The sequence below is a fragment of the Artemia sp. Qi Xiang Cuo genome, chromosome 21 (genome assembly GCF_049724085.1).
Source record: "Artemia sp. Qi Xiang Cuo chromosome 21, ASM4972408v1, whole genome shotgun sequence".
Taxonomy (NCBI): Eukaryota; Metazoa; Arthropoda; class Branchiopoda; order Anostraca; family Artemiidae; genus Artemia; species Artemia sp. Qi Xiang Cuo.
The window spans coordinates 14,930,734-14,948,855 of NC_142814.1; the positions used below are offsets into that span (position 1 = coordinate 14,930,734).

Here is an 18,122-nt window from a genome sequence, read left to right on the forward strand (position 1 = left end):
CCTATTTAACTATCATGATTAATTTAGGAGAGAAGGTTAAGATACTTGCTTTTTAGTTTATTAAGATGAACTATTTCATAATTGTTATAGATCAAAACTGAGATAAACTACACAGAATCGACTTAACATCTATCACATCATTAGGAGTAGCCAAATTAAGTTGGTCTTTAGGCTCCAGAGTTCGAGCCAGAAACACATGCTGGCTCAACTGGCATTTAAACAAAGACCAACACCATTACCCAAAGAATAAATTTGTTTTAACCACCTATGGCATGGTGGGCCTTAGACTCATATCATATCTGAATCTCATTAAATTTTTCAGCTTGCCTTTATTTTTGCTAAGAGTTAAGCCGAAGACAAAAAAGTAAAGATCCCCTATTATTAATATTATGGATGGACTCACAAAACCGAGTCGAGGCTAAGACCGAATATCCCCTAAGAGCAGAATATTAAATTATAATTAATAATCAATATCCCAAGAGCAGAATAAAATATCCTTTTGAATCTATATAATTTTTTGTTTCTTCTTCTATTTAACAGCAGGCGGGCTTTTCAGTAAAACTATTTAGCCCTTTTCCTTCTGCTTCACTCTGTGGGCTACAGAGCTACTGGCTTGATTGCCTCATATTTATTAGATATATTCAGATATCTTTCAGCAGATCTTTCGACTCTAGGAGTTCAAATATAAGATGATAGATGTCGATTTCTATGCTCTGTGTGCAGGTATAGTTGGCTAGGCTCTTGACTGATAGTGGGATTTTGTGGTGTTTGAAGTATTTTAACAGTTTAGAAAGCAAGGTATGTTGTGCAGACGTCAGCATATTACATTCAAATAGGCAATGGTCAATTGTTTCATTATTCATATTACAATGCCTGCAAAGAGGGGACAGGGGAATTGAACCACTTGAATTAGAAATCTTATATGAGAATGCAAGGAAATTTAGTCCATTTGTTCCAGAACGAATTCTATGATAAATTTTAGAAAGATACTTATTGGGAAAGGGGGAAAGGATAGGATTAATCTTATTAAAATTAATATCTGATAGCCTCCATCGGTAAATATCTGTTTAAAATTATTCCAAATATAGATCTTTTACACCTTTGATTGAATCTAATTTAATAGCTTCAACTTGTCACACAATTAGTTTTTATTTGTTAAAGTAAATATGCATTGTCACTTTTTTTTACGTTAGAGAGTATTATTCCAAATATAGATCTTTTACACCTTTGATTGAATCTAATTTAATGGCTTCAACTTGCCACACAATTAGTTTTTATTTGTTAAAATAAATAGGCATTGTCACTTTTTTTACGTTAGAGAGTACAATTTGTATATTTATTGAAATATTTATAAAAAGGTAATAAATTTTAGTTCAATAAATCAAATTCATTGGGACTTACCATTCACAAGGTCTTAACGTCCTAAAAGCTTTCAATGATGAGTCCATCCCCATAAAATCCCAATAAGAAATATCATAGTCAATTGATCCAGACACTAATCTTGATCCAGCAGGATCAACTCCAATGGCACTCACTGCTTTAGTTCCATGTTGTAAGGGTATTTCTTGAGATATTGGCAAACGATCCTCAATTGTCTACACAAAAGGAATTAAAGTAATAAACAATCATAGGTGACTGCAAGTTTAAACTGAGGTTAGGGCTAAGTTGTTGAGCTTCTTTGGAAAAAATACCTGTAACCTGGCTAAAAATTGAACAAAGTTGGTAATTTTGGCAATTATTTGGCAAATTTGGAATCAAATAAAACTGCATTCTTTCCTCTTTCAAATACTTAGATTTCCTTAACTTATCCTACCTGTAAAAGGGTCAGCAGTGCCACTCTCTAAAGACAGTCTCTCTTGAACCATATATACGATGTTAACTTGGATTAATTTTAGTGCTAACTATGACAGTCTCATACTATAAGAACTGGAGGTCAGGTCAATACTCCATGCGTTTAAGCATAATTTTTAAAGCTCATTTAGAATTTACATTCCCCAAATGGTACTTGAGCCTTACTGGAAAATTCAATGATCAGTTTTCGTCGATCCCAAACCGAGCCCTGCAGAAAAGATTATACCCTCGGGTTGCATATCGGTCACAAGGGGGTGACTAACTGACACACAGGGATGTTTTTGCCTGGCTCTTATAATCCGGAATAAAATCAAACAGTGCGTGGTAACGAACTGCAGATAAGGAGCGACTCGGCTCAACAGTAACCGCCTATTTATTTCCCAAAGTTATCTAATCACAATTTTTAGATAGCCAAAAAATTCAATGATCAGTTTTCGTCGATCCCAAACCGAGCCCTGCAGAAAAGATTATACCCTCGGGTTGCATATCGGTCACAAGGGGATGACTAACTGACACACAGGGATGTTTTTGCCCGGCTCTTATAATCCGGAATAAAATCAAACAGTGCGTGGTAACGAACTGTAGATAAGGAGCGACTCGGCTCAATAGTAACCGAAACTCTAAAAACGGAATTTTGATATCAATAGATACATCAAAAGAATCAGCTTGTCATGCTGATTCCAAAAATATATACAAGATTCATCAAGTTTGGTGTTACCCATCAAAAGTTAGAAGCCTGAGAAAATTTGCCTGATTTTTGAAGCAGGGGGGAAATACCCCCTAAAATTCAAGGAGTCTTGATGAAAATCACACCATCGGATTTAGCGTATCAGAGAATCCTACTATAGAAGTTTCAAGCTCCTATATACAAAAATGTGGAATTTTGTTAGTTTTTATTAGTTAGTTTTTTTTTTAGGGATGATCATATTGAAATAATGGTCCTAGAAGATCGGGAGAGGGCGCATTCGAACGGAAACCGAAAGTTCTAGTGCCCTTTATAAATGACAAGAAAGATTGGAGGACAACTGGCCCCACGCCTATTTATTTCCCAAAGTTATCTAATCACAATTTTTAGATAGCCATTTTCTTCGGTGTAGTAGAAAGATCAAATAATTATGTCTTTAGGAGTAAAATGACCCCCCTCCCAAAGTCCGTAGTGAGAGGCCTGTGAGTTATGAAGTTTGCTCATTGTTCTCGTATAATATGTGTTATTGGGAAGTATACAGACCTTTTTCGGGGGTGGGGAATTTGTGCTTGGGGTGGGTTTCCATTGGGAGAATCTGCCTTGGGGAGGAAAATTCCGGGGGGGGATTTTACAAGGAAAATTTCACACTGGGGGGGGGGATTTGACAGAATTCCTATACAAAATTCTTGTTACTTGTCTTACATTATCTTTGCCAACTCAATTTTGCATGTGGAGATATTCCGAGGGAATTATCTTGGGGCTATTTTCCGCGTGTTTTGATTTCCGGAAAAATTTCTACGGGAGGGGGCATTTCTGGAGTGATCAAGAAAACGATTAGAGATTAAAGTCTTTTTAAAATGAAAGTGTGCTAAGAATAATTTTTCAGGCTGAATTTTTCGCAAGAAATTTTACAGGGATGGGGGATTTTCAGCGAAGATGGAACTATCTTGAGGGAACTTGACGGGGGGGGGTTACTTTATGTTGGATGAAATTTTCACGGGGAAGTTTCCCGCGAGGGGGGTATGTTTCATGGAGGCCGAGCCAAATTTACCTGTATTATTTGAAAAATGATCAGAAATTAAAGAAAAAAACATGTTTTATTAACTGAAAGTAAGGATTTTGATGAAAGGTTGCCCCCTCCTCAGTACCTTGCTCTTTAGGCTAAAGTTTAAATGATTATCCCAATTTTTTAAGAATGGCTACTGAAACACAGGGGCCGTTTAATTAGAATAGGAAGCTTTGTTAAAAGTGTTAAAAGCTTTAGCATTAAAAGCAAGGTATTGAGGAGGGGAAAGCCCTTCATATACGGAATAATTAATATGCAAATTTCGTTTTAATTTTTCATGTACGGGGAGCCTGACTGTAATTTTGTCTCGAGTAGTTTGTTGTTTTGGTAGACTTCGAAGTGCAAATTTGGTATTTTTTATGCTGTGAGAGTTATTGTGCAGATATAGCCTCTATTCATTTGTCATGTCCCATTTGGTAGTTCATTATTTTTGACGTCATTATGCGCTACCAAAGACTTTGGGAAAGTCGATTTGTTAGCCGTGGATTTCTTCACATTGTCATATGAAACATTTGATTTAGAAAATCTGAATAAGGCTCACTCAACCTCAAGTCATGAGAAGGACCGCTCTTTTTAAGTGTCGAACAAAACCAGATAATACCCATCGGCTCTTTGCCCCCATCATGTGCTCATACATATGGCCCAGGCAATTTCAGGGCTCCGCGTGCCGCTTCATAAAAACGCAAGTATAGCCTTTTCAATCAAAATGCTTGAACCCTAAAAAATTTGCTCCAAAGGGCAACATAATGCGTGAAGAAAATTCTAATATATGAATTTTAGCAAAGACTACTTGCAGCCCGACTGCTCCTATGAGTAGGCCTACTGTTTCTAGGAATATTCTTAAGACTGGACCATTTATGGTCCATACCGATACGTATTTACTCATGCTGATACTCATTTGAGGAATCAGGTGCAGCAGGGGACTTACCACAACATTTCAATAAATGGTCCGTTACAGCTACTCATGACGAATCAGATTGGACAGAAGCCACACGCCCTCCCCCCATCCTGTGTTCTTATAGCCCCAGGCAACAACACGGCTAGATACGGTATTGGACCAAAATTTAAAGACAGCCATTTTAATCAAAGTGTTTGAAACCCTAAAAAATATGCTTCTAGAGACAAAATAATGCATGGCTTAAGGCTCTGCCGCATTACATGTGGCGTAGAGAGCGTAGCAACTTTGCTGCTCCAGCTGGAGCTATCTGCTGCTATGAGGGGGACCTCGTCAGCAGCAATATCGGTCATGTTGAGAAACTTCTGTAAGCTGTCCTTCCACCTGGTCCCAGGTCAACCCCTCAGACGCGACCATCCATGGGATGTGGGTTCAAAGTCATATATGATTCTAGCAGGAGCAGCCGGTGGCATCTGAAGGAGATGACCAAACAATCTGAGAGTCTGCTGGGCAATTTGAGTTGAGAATGGAACTTGGTGAGTAAGGGCAAGGAGCCTGCCATTGCTCATAAAATTGTCCCATCGGAATCCCTCGTTTCGACGGAGTTGTTTCGTCTGACAGGCGTCTACCGTCCTCAAGATAGTGGATTTCAAGGGACATGTTTCAGCCGTCTAGAGTAGGACTGAGCTCAGGGATGAGTTATATATGCGCATTTTCGTGAGCCTAGAAATACAGGGCGATCTCCAAATGGCGTAGTCTTCCGAAGACAGGGGAAGCTTTCACAATTCGGCTGCCCAATTCCAGGCCCATAGAGCCATAATTAGAAACCACGGAGCAAAGATAGGTGAAGTTTGTAACAACTTCAACGTGGGCTCCACAAACAGTAATGATTCTGGGGGCCCAACTGGGCCTGACGCTTGGAATGCCATTATTTATGTTTTTTGCCAATTTACTTTAAGCCCAACTTTTGCAGCTTCTTCTTGCAGGACCTTCTGAGCATCCATTAGTTGTTGTATCGAGTCGGTAACGAGCGCAAGGTCATCTGCGTAGTCGACCTTGGTCAGTACTCGATTTTCAATATGGAAGCCAAATGGCAATCGACTGGTTGTTCGAGTCAGAACAGAGTCTATGACACAATTAAACAATTCTGGGACGACAGCACACCCTTGTCATACACCAGTTTTGATGGTAAATGACATGCTCCGCTTCCCATTCAGTTGGATACAGCTCTAGGTTTCCTCGTTAGCTTTTCAAGGAGTAGACAATCTTTGGCTGACAGTTCAAGAGAGCAGACTATAAGCCATAGAGATTTACGGTCGACCGAATTAAAGGCAGCCTTAAAGTTCACAAAGGCTATATAAAGCTTTTCTACGGAATGATTTTGTCTTTTGCACCAACTGCCGCACTGTAAAAATCTTTTTAACAGTAGAACTCTTGGGCATAAGTTCGGCCTGTGGGATTCGCCTCTGTATTTGCAGAAATTCCTACAGCAATCAAGCAGATCATTGCTGAGTGATCAAGAGCTTTCCAGGTACTGAGAGAAGAGTAATTCCTCTGTAGTTTGAGCATATACTCTTGCTTTTCTTCTTTCTCCACAAAGGTAGGATGATGCCCGCACGCCAGTCCTTCGGAACTCATTCTGTGTTCTACACAAGAAAGAAGAGTATCTGAAGTATGGGAGAAATTTTAATGAAAAAATTTCAACAGTGACTACTCCCAGTCCTCTAAGACTGTTGTTTAGACAAGTGATGCCCCTACAAAAGTTTTTGGTTTGACACTATTTCCCAAATAACCTCTTCTAACACAGCTCATGCTCCAACCGCAACTATTCACTTCAACTCATACCATGACTACGTGTATCATCACTTGGCCTTTCACTCAGGGTACTTATGTACCAGGTGTGGTACTTTCCGAGGCTAATGTTATGTTATGGAACTTTCTGATAAAATCCCAATGCTCTTTTGTGGCATGGTACTTTTTTCTGGCTAGGTCAACATAGAACATTACTGAAAAAGAAACATTCTTAAATCTATTTTTTGATTATATTAGCAGCATATCATGATTATCTATGATAACAAAGAACTTGATACCTTGCAAAGTTTGTGAGCACTCACAAAAGTTGCATGAGCCTAGCTTTTGAAGTAACTTGGAAAATTTTGATCAAGGTTATTACAGAAAACAACGTATTTTGTTTTTAATTGTTCTTTCATTTGTCCTATTGTATCCACCACGAAACCAGAACAAATGTCTCCATATCGATTATTGAGCTACATTAAAATGAAACATAGTAGATACTTATTTCTTGAAGACAACTGTTGGTCCTTATTTTGTTCTCACTTCCATTTGAGAATATGGTGTCTTTTAGGGCAAAAACAGAACATTTTTCCCACTTTTAGGAAACACAATTTTAGGGAATGCTGTTTTTCCCACTTTTAGGAATCCTGCTCACCATTACTCCAATCCAGACAACTCTAGTCCCTACTATTTACTATGATGGGTATGAGAAATAAAAATTTTTAGTTAATTTTTAACAATCAGTTCAGTTCTACTAGTCTGATATGCATACAGTTTTCATCAATGTTTCCTTTCTTTTATACCCATTCCTTTCAAGAGTATATGGAAAATAATTGGATAAACAAAACTTTTAATTCAAGAAATCTATTTAATTTCTAATCCAATTAAATAAATTTAATTTTACACCAATCTATTTAATTTTAAGATTTTATAACCAGTTCTGAGTCATTTTTACTAGTGGAGAACAAAGAAATTAAATTTCTTTGTTTAAGGATTGAACGACAATTGAACCCATAATAAATATTTGAAGACCCAATCTAGATCAGTTAGTTATAAGACAGAGAGGAATGACCTAAGTGTTATAACATTTCAAGCTTTAGAATCAAGGCCTCGAAATACTTTACACCAATCTATTTAATTTTAAGATTTTATAACCTGGTTAGATTTTATAACCAGTTCTGGGTCATTTTTACTAGTGGAGAACTTCATAAGTTAGTAGAACTTAGGCAGCATTGAAATTTGGTCAAGAACTTCTTTCAATTTTGGCCAGATTTCACAAAATTCGCTAATCTCTTATTTAAAAATCCTATTATAGCAACAATTAGCAACTATTTATTAGCATTTATTAACTATTAGCAACTAATATATTTATTATATTATATAACTATAGTTATGTTATATAACTATAGTTATAATATATAACTATTAGCAACTAATTATACTCATTAAACTTATAGCAACTATTTTCCAGCTGTGCAGTGTCCTTGCAAATCCTAAAAGGGAATAAAATGCGCAAAATAAACTTTAAAACTAAGCTAAGAGATAGACTAAATGGTTAGAACAAGTGCGATTAGAGTGAATTCTTGTCTGTCTTTCCGTTGTACATCTTTAGTACTTAGTACATTTCTTTCTTCCTTTTTTACGCACACTCTTTCTTCCTTTTTTAAGTGCTTTTTTTGCTCAGTTGTGTTTTTTTTTCTTATGTGGAAAATACATTCAGTTTTGTAAAAGAAAAGAAAAAAATTATATTACACACCTTAAAGGAATTTTAGAATCTTGAAAAAAACTATCTTGAGATTGTCAGAAAGAAATGTTGTGTTCTACTCATTCCACATTCCTCCATGTTTCTTGGCTTATCAAAGAGTTGAATTTAGACTGGTGAGTTTATTTCTGCATGTTGTTTATCGTTTCTTTTACTTTTTTGAAGGATTCTTTTACTTATTTGGTTTATTTTGAGAAAGGTATAACTTCTAGCATTTGCTTATTTTTTCAAAAATACATATTTTCCAACGAAAACTTTGAATAAGCAATAAAAAGAATATACAAAAAATGAATAAAATTTTGATTTAAGCTGCAGCTCCTACTAGAGATCTGTTTTAAATTACTACCTCTTTGTCTTCTTCTTCTTCAGAAGAAGCTTCATCTTCTACTCTGCTAAGTCCACTGGCAGCTGAAAAGCCAGGAGGCAGTGGAGGACCTATTTCAGCTTCAGGTAACTCGGCTTCTTCTACTTTAAAGCCAGGGGGAAAGGGGGGTCCAATGTATTCTCCTTCTTCATCATTATCATTTTCTAAGTTTTCTTTCTCAGTCGTTTTCATTTCGGCAATTGACTCACGAGCTTGAGTAACAAGCTCATCAATGTCAAACTGTTTAGCCTTTTTATCCAAAGAAAAAGAGCTTGATGGAGTTTCTTCTTTTTTAGACTCTGAAGGAGTTTCTACCTCAGATTTTCCAAATGAACCAAACCCTAGACCGTCAGATGCGACTGTTGAACTTGAATGCTCTTTTTCAGGCTCTGTTTCATCATTCTCCAATTTTGGCAAGGATATTTTGCCAAATTGAATTGGCTTCCCTTTTTTCAACATTTCCTACAAAATTAAAATTAAGTACTTGATGAAAAAATTACTACACTGAGAATGCTTTGTAAATAGCTATCACTTACTGGCATCAAAAAATCCACAAAAAGGTGAGGGGGTCAAGAATTTTTTTTGAAAAGATAAAAAAAAAAAAAAAGAAAAAAAACAGAACAACATATAGCAAACATACCTAAGAAACCTGGTAAAATACTTTGTTGAACAGTTTTTTTTTTAAAATCAGAGGATTGTGCTCCACTATTTTAAAAATCCCATATTTGTGATTTCACACATTTGAAAAATCATATTCTCTGTTCTCGAAAGATTTAATGATAAATCATTCATTTGCAAAAACTAGACAATTGAGTTAAAGTGGTCTCCATGAATAGCGAATAAACCATCTACCATATATGAAAAGTATCAAAAACTTTTGAAAAACCCAAAAAATTTCCCATGTCATGAGTCCAAAATCTAAAAATTCCCTCTTTATAATAACATGATATACCGCATGTAGAATGACCTTTTCGAAAACCATACTTGTTAGATGGTAAAATTCCATTTTGATTCATAAATATTGTCACCGCCACTGCAAACTGATATCACTAGTATTAGGCCTACAATCCTCATTCAGCATACAACATATTTTAGGGACCCCATGATATTCTTTGACCAGCTATAAAAGGTTGGTAACTCTTCAAGAAGTTAAATATTTCTTTGATGGCTACCAGCACCTTTTCGATGACTTATGCAGGGTCACAAACCATATATTAGGTTTGGAGGTCATGGTGTAGGCTATGTACTTAAATGGTTCATAATGTGAAATATGTACTTAAATAGTTCTTTAGTTTCCAATACATTAATTGTGCTTAAATGCGAGCAGTACTTGAAATACGGCATTTAATCTCAAGTCCAATGATTATTTTTTTAACCCTTTTTTTAAACTAACATTTGCTCCTATAACAACGGCTACCATGCAAATAGCAGCTTTTTTAGGGGGAGGAGGAGCAAATTTGAAGAAAAACATGAAATAGGAGTAAAACAAATAGACGAAATCTCAAATAGAATACCAAATAGATATTTAAATCAAAGGCAGCGCAAGAGTGCTGCTTAAGGAAAGACCGATGTTGGCACAATGTATTATTTATATAGGGGGAGGAGGAGCATATTATTTATATATAGGGGGAGGAGGAGCAAATTTGAAGAAAAACATTAAATAGGAGTAAAACAAATAGACGAAAACTCAAATAGAATACCAAATAGATATTTAAATCAAAGGCAGCGCAATATTGCTGCTTAAGTAAAGAACGATGTTGGCACAATGTATTATTTATATAGGGGGAGGAGGAGCATATTATTTATATATAGGGGGAGGCGGAGCGAATTTGAAGAAAAACATGAAATAGGAGTAAAACAAATAGACGAAAACTCAAATAGAATACCAAATATATATTTAAATCAAAGGCAGCGCAATAGTGCTGCTTAAGTAAAGAACGATGTTGGCACAATGTATTATTTATATAGGGGGAGGAGGAGCATATTATTTATATATAGGGGGAGGAGGAGCGAATTTGAAGAAAAACATGAAATAGGAGTAAAACAAATAGACGAAATCTCAAATAGAATAACAAATATATATTTAAATCAAAGGAAGCGCAATAGTGCTGCTTAAGTAAAGAACGATGTTGGCACAATGTATTATTTATATAGGGGGAGGAGGAGCATAATATTGAGAGAGAGGGGGAGGCGGAGCGAATTTGAAGAAAAACATGAAATAGGAGTAAAACAAATAGACGAAATCTCAAATAGAATACCAAATAGATATTTAAATCAAAGGCAGCGCAATAGTGCTGCTTAAGTAAAGAACGATGTTGGCACAATGTATTATTTATATAGGGGGAGGAGGAGCATATTATTTATATATAGGGGGAGGAGGAGCGAAATTGAATAAAAACATGAAATATGAGTAAAACAAATAGACGAAATCTCAAATAGAATACCAAATAGATATTTAAATCAAACGCAGCGCAATAGTGCTGCTTAAGTAAAGAACGATGTTGGCACAATGTTTTATTTATATAGGGGGAGGAGGAGCATATTATTTATATATAGGGGGAGGAGGAGCGAATTTGAAGAAAAACATGAAATAGGAGTAAAACAAATAGACAAAATCTCAAATAGAATACCAAATAGATATTTAAATCAAAGGCAGCGCAATAGTGCTGCTTAAGTAAAGAACGATGTTGGCACATTGTATTATTTATATAGGGGGAGGAGGAGAATATTATTTATATATAGGGGGAGGAGGAGCGAATTTGAAGAAAAACATGAAATAGGAGTAAAACAAATAGACAAAATCTCAAATAGAATACCAAATAGATATTTAAATCAAAGGCAGCGCAATAGTGCTGCTTAAGTAAAGAACGATGTTGGCACAATGTATTATTTATATAGGGGGAGGAGCAGCATATTATTTATATATAGGGGGCGGCGGAGCGAATTTGAAGAAAAACATGAAATAGGAGTAAAACAAATAGACGAAATCTCAAATAGAATACCAAATAGATATTTAAATCAAAGGCAGCGCAATAGTGCTGCTTAAGTAAAGAACGATGTTAGCACAATGTATTATTTATATAGGGGGAGGAGGAGCATATTAGTTATATATAGGGGGAGGAGGAGCGAATTTGAAGAAAAACATGAAATAGTAGTAAAACAAATAGACAAAATCTCAAATAGAATACCAACTAGATATTTAAATCAAAGGCAGCGCAATAGTGCTGCTTAAGTAAAGAACGATGTTGGCACAATGTATTATTTATATAGGGGGAGGAGGAGCATATTATTTATAGATAGGGGGAGGAGGAGCGAATTTGAAGAAAAACATGAAATAGGAGTAAAACAAATAGACGAAATCTCAAATAGAATACCAAATAGATATTTAAATCAAAGGCAGCGCAATAGTGCTGCTTAAGTAAAGAACGATGTTGGCACAATGTATTATTTATATCGGGGGAGGAGGAGCAAATTATTTATATCTAGGGGGAGGAGGAGCGAATTTGAAGAAAAACATGAAATAGGAGTAAAACAAATAGACGAAATCTCAAATAGAATACCAAATAGATATTTAAATCAAAGGCAGCGCAATAGTGCTGCTTAAGTAAAGAACGATGTTGGCACAATGTATTATTTATATAGGGGGAGGGAGGAGCATATTATTTATATATAGGGGAGGAGGAGCGAATTTGAAGAAAAACATGAAATAGGAGTAAAACAAATAGACGAAATCTCAAATAGAATACCAAATAGATATTTAAATCAAAGGCAGCGCAATAGTGCTGCTTAAGTAAAGAACGATGTTGGCACAATGTATTATTTATATAGGGGGAGGAGGAGCATATTATTTATATATAGGGGGAGGAGGAGCGAATTTGAAGAAAAACATGAAATAGGAGTAAAACAAATAGACGAAATCTCAAATAGAATACCAAATAGATATTTAAATCAAAGGCAGCGCAATAGTGCTGCTTAAGTAAAGAACGATGTTGGCACAATGTATTATTTATATAGGGGGAGGAGGAGCATATTATTTATATATAGGGGGAGGAGGAGCGAATGTGAAGAAAAACATGAAATAGGAGTAAAACAAATAGACAAAATCTCAAATAGAATACCAAATAGATATTTAAATCAAAGGCAGCGCAATAGTGCTGCTTAAGTAAAGAACGATGTTGGCACAATGTATTATTTATATAGGGGGAGGAGGAGCATATTATTTATATATAGGGGGAGGAGGAGCGAATTTGAACAAAAACATGAAATAGGAGTAAAACAAATACACGAAATCTCAAATAGAATACCAAATAGATATTTAAATCAAAGGCAGCGCAATAGTGCTGCTTAAGTAAAGAACGATGTTGGCACAATGTATTATTTATATAGGGGGGGAGGAGGAGCATATTATTTATATATAGGGGGAGGAGGAGCGAATTTGAAGAAAAACATGAAATAGGAGTAAAACAAATAGACGAAATCTCAAATAGAATACCAAATAGATATTTAAATCAAAGGCTGCGCAATAGTGCTTCTTAAGTAAATAACGATTTTGTCACAATGTTGTATTTATAGAGGGGGGGAGGAGGAGCATATTATTTATATATAGGGGGAGGAGGAGCGAATTTGAATAAAAACATGAAATAGGAGTAAAACAAATAGACGAAATCTCAAATAGAATACCAAATAGATCTTTAAATCAAAGGCAGCGCAATAGTGCTGCTTAAGTAAAGAACGATGTTGGCACAATGTATTATTTATATAGGGGGGGAGGAGGAGCATATTATTTATATATAGGGGGAGGAGGAGCGAATTTGAAGAAAAACATGAAATAGGAGTAAAACAAATAGACGAAATCTCAAATAGAATACCAAATAGATATTTAAATCAAAGGCAGCGCAATAGTGCTGCTTAAGTAAAGAACGATGTTGGCACAATGTATTATTTATATAGGGGGAGGAGGAGCATATTATTTATATATAGGGGGAGGAGGAGCGAATTTGAAGAAAAACATGAAATAGGAGTAAAACAAATAGACGAAATCTCAAATAGAATACCAAATAGATATTTAAATCAAAGGCAGCGCAATAGTGCTGCTTAAGTAAAGAACGATGTTGGCACAATGTATTATTTATATAGGGGGAGGAGGAGCATATTATTTATATATAGGGGGAGGAGGAGCGAATTTGAAGAAAAACATGAAATAGGAGTAAAACAAATAGACGAAATCTCAAATAGAATACAAAATATATATTTAAATCAAAGTCAGCGCAATAGTGCTGCTTAAGTAAAGAACGATGTTGGCACAATGTTTTATTTTTATAGGGGGGGGAGGAGGAGCATAGTATGTATATAGAGGGGGCGGAGGAGCGAATTTGAAGAAAAACATGAAATAGGAGTAAAACAAATAGACAAAATCTCAAATAGAATACCAAATAGATATTTAAATCAAAGGCAGCGCAATAGTGCTGCTTAAGTAAAGAACGATGTTGGCACAATGTATTATTTATATAGGGGGAGGAGGAGCATATTATTTATATATAGGGGGAGGAGGAGCGACTTTGAAGAAAAACATGAAATAGGAGTAAAACAAATAGACGAAATCTCAAATAGAACACCAAATAGATATTTAAATCAAAGGCAGCGCAATAGTGCTGCTTAAGTAAAGAACGATGTTGGCACAATGTATTATTTATATAGGGGGGAGGAGCATATTATTTATATATAGGGGGAGGAGGAGCGAATTTGAAGAAAAACATGAAATAGGAGTAAAACAAATAGACGAAATCTCAAATAGAACACCAAATATATATTTAAATCAAAGGCAGCGCAATAGTGCTGCTTAAGTAAAGAACGATGTTGGCACAATGTTTTTTTTATATAGGGGGGGGGGAGGAGCATATTATTTATATATAGGGGGAGGAGGAGCGAATTTGAAGAAAAACATGAAATAGGAGTAAAACAAATAGACGAAATCTCAAATAGAATACCAAATAGATATTTAAATCAAAGGCAGCGCAATAGTGCTGCTTAAGTAAAGAACGATGTTGGCACAATGTTTTATTTATATAGGGGGGGAGGAGGAGCATATTATTTATATATAGGGGGAGGAGGAGCGAATTTGAAGAAAAACATGAAATAGGAGTAAAACAAATAGACGAAATCTCAAATAGAATACCAAATAGATATTTAAATCAAAGGCAGCGCAATAGTGCTGCTTAAGTAAAGAACGATGTTGGCACAATGTATTATTTATATAGGGGGCGGAGGAGCATATTATTTATATATAGGGGGAGGAGGAGCGAATTTGAAGAAAAACATGAAATAGGAGTAAAACAAATAGACGAAATCTCAAATAGAATACCAAATACATATTTAAATCAAAGGCAGCGCAATAGTGCTGCTTAAGTAAAGAACGATGTTGGCACAATGTATTATTTATATAGGGGGGGAGGAGCATATTATATATATATAGGGGGAGGAGGAGCGAATTTGAAGAAAAACATGAAATAGGAGTAAAACAAATAGACGAAATCTCAAATAGAATACCAAATAGATATTTAAATCAAAGGCAGCGCAATAGTGCTGCCTCAGTAAAGAACGATGTTGGCACAATGTATTATTTATATAGGGGGGGGGGGGAGCATATTATTTATATATAGGGGAAGGAGGAGCGAATTTGAAGAAAAACATGAAATAGGAGTAAAACAAATAGACGAAATCTCAAATAGAATACCAAATAGATATTTAAATCAAAGGCAGCGCAATAGTGCTGCATCAGTAAAGAACGATGTTGGCACAATGTATTATTTATTTAGGGGGGGGGAGGAGCATATTATTTATATATAGGGGGAGGAGGAGCGAATTTGAAGAAAAAAATGAAATAGGAGTAAAACAAATAGACGAAATCTCAAATAGAATACCAAAAAGATATTTAAATCAAAGGCAGCGCAATAGTGCTGCTTAAGTAAAGAACGATGTTGGCACAATGTATTATTTATATAGGGGGGGAGGCGGAGCATATTATTTATATATAGGGGGAGGAGGAGCGAATTTGAAGAAAAACATGAAATAGGAGTAAAACAAATAGACGAAATCTCAAATAGAATACCAAATAGATATTTAAATCAAAGGCAGCGCAATAGTGCTGCTAAAGTAAAGAACGATGTTGGCACAATGTATTATTTATATAGGGGGGGGGGAGGAGCATATTATTGATATATATGGGGAGGAGGTGCGAATTTGAAGAAAAACATGAAATAGGAGTAAAACAAATAGACGAAATCTCAAATAGAATACCAAATAGATATTTAAATCAAAGGCAGCGCAATAGTGCTGTCTAAGTAAAGAACGATGTTGGCACAATGTATTATTTATATAGGGGGGGGGGAGGAGCATATTATTTCTATATAGGGGGAGGAGGAGCGAATTTGAAGAAAAACATGAAATAGGAGTAAAAAAAATAGACGAAATCTCAAAAAGAATACAAAATAGATATTTAAATCAAAGGCAGCGCAATAGTGCTTCTTAAGTAAAGAACGATGTTGGCACACTGTATTATTTATATAGGGGGAGGAGGAGCATATTATTTATATATAGGGGGAGGAGGAGCGAATTTGAAGAAAAACATGAAATAGGAGTAAAACAAATAGACGAAATCTCAAATAGAATACCAAATAGATATTTAAATCAAAGGCAGCGCAATAGTGCTGCTTAAGTAAAGAACGATGTTGGCACAATGTATTATTTATATAGGGGAGGAGGAGCATATTATTTATATATAGGGGGAGGAGGAGCAAATTTGAAGAAAAACATGAAATAGGAGTAAAACAAATAGACGAAATCTCAAATAGAATACCAAATAGATATTTAAATCAAAGGCAGCGCAATAGTGCTGCCTCAGTAAAGAACGATGTTGGCACAATGTATTATTTATATAGGGGGGGAGGAGGAGCAGAGTATTTATATATAGGGGGAGGAGGAGCGAATTTGAAGAAAAACATGAAATAGGAGTAAAACAAATAGACGAAATCTCAAATAGAATACCAAATAGATATTTAAATCAAAGGCAGCGCAATAGTGCTGCTTAAGTAAAGAACGATGTTGGCACAATTTATTATTTATATAGGGGGGGGGGAGGAGCATATTATTTATATATAGGGGAGGAGGAGCGAATTTGAAGAAAAACATGAAATAGGAGTAAAACAAATAGACGAAATCTCAAATAGAATACCAAATATATATTTAAATCAAAGGCAGCGCAATAGTGCTGCTTAAGTAAAGAACGATGTTGGCACCATGTATTATTTATATAGGGGGGGGGGGAGGAGCATATTATAGTAATCTCTGGGGCGGAGGTGCGACTTTGAATAAAAAAATGAAATAGTAGTAAAACAAATAGACAAAATCTCAAATAGAATACCAAAAAGATATTTAAATCAAAGGCAGCGCAATAGTGCTGCTTAAGTAAAGAACGATGTTGGCACAATGTATTATTTATATAGGGGGGAGGAGGGCATATTATTTATATATAGGGGAGGAGGAGCGAATTTGAAGAAAAACATGAAATAGGAGTAAAACAAATAGACGAAATCTCAAATAGAATACCAAATAGATATTTAAATCAAAGGCAGCGCAATAGTGCTGCTTAAGTAAAGAACGATGTTGGCACAATGTATTATTTATATAGGGGGGGAGGAGGAGCATATTATTTATATATAGGGGGAGGAGGAGCGAATTTGAAGAAAAACATGAAATAGGAGTAAAACAAATAGACGAAAACTCAAATAGAATACCAAATAGATATTTAAATCAAAGGCAGCGCAATAGTGCTGCTTAAGTAAAGAACGATGTTGGCACAATGTATTATTTATATAGGGGGAGGAGGAGCATATTATTTATATATAGGGGGAGGAGGAGCGAATTTGAAGAAAAACATGAAATAGGAGTAAAACAAATTGACAGCTCTTAAAATCTTAACACAAGACCAGTCCCTATATATACACCATGTATTTCTTTGAGCATAGTCACCAATGCAATGATACTACTAAATCGGGCAAAACCTCAAAATAAAGTAAGAAAAAATATACATAATAAGAAGTGGACATTAGACCTAAAAGTAAACAAGGTGTAACATGAAGACAATGGCAAAGACAATTTCGCCATTGCTTGGAAAGGGTCTCTTTTATTTAAGTGTTTGTTTTTTAAGGTTTGTCTTTTTGTATTGTCCAGTGGACTTTGTCATCTGTATCTTACTCAATTTATCGGTATATATGGACCTTGTATCTGTATATACCTAATTCTTAATCCTGCAGCAGAGGTTTTTACTGAAATGTTTGTATTATGTTCTTCTTATGTTGTTTTACTGGCTGTTATTATCCTTGTCGTTTCCTTTTTTGCGATTTTTTGTTCATTTTGTTTCAGATTTCCTTCCTTGAATTAAGTTTTATTTCAGTTAAATTAGTTATTCTGAATAGAAAACTTTTAAACTTTTTGCTCATTTCTCAAAAAAAATATTTACAAAAATTAAGAGTGAACCTCTTAATCTTGGTGGCCTTGATGTTGCAGCTTAGACTAGCCTACTGATTCATGAGGCCCCATTACAGTAAAAGTTATTTAAAATAAAATCAACCAAATTAAGAAATGGACAAATATAATATGGAATCTACAGGATGTGGCCAAACAATGGTCACATAATCCATGGAAAAT

General features: G+C 35.2%; 1 protein-coding gene across 1 annotated transcript in view; it reads right to left on the reverse strand.

Annotated features, from left to right (window-relative positions):
- The window catches only part of LOC148939267 (WD repeat-containing protein 70), a 67,406-nt gene that overhangs the window by 31,233 nt on the left and 18,051 nt on the right, over positions 1 to 18,122 (reverse strand). Inside the window, exons 2-3 of the mRNA XM_089107070.1 lie at positions 8,400 to 8,879; positions 1,402 to 1,595 (exon numbers count right to left, since the gene is read on the reverse strand). Coding sequence (XP_088963196.1) covers positions 1,402 to 1,595; positions 8,400 to 8,876 — 671 coding nt within the window. The 5' untranslated portion in view covers positions 8,877 to 8,879. The remainder of the gene's footprint in view (positions 1 to 1,401; positions 1,596 to 8,399; positions 8,880 to 18,122) is intronic.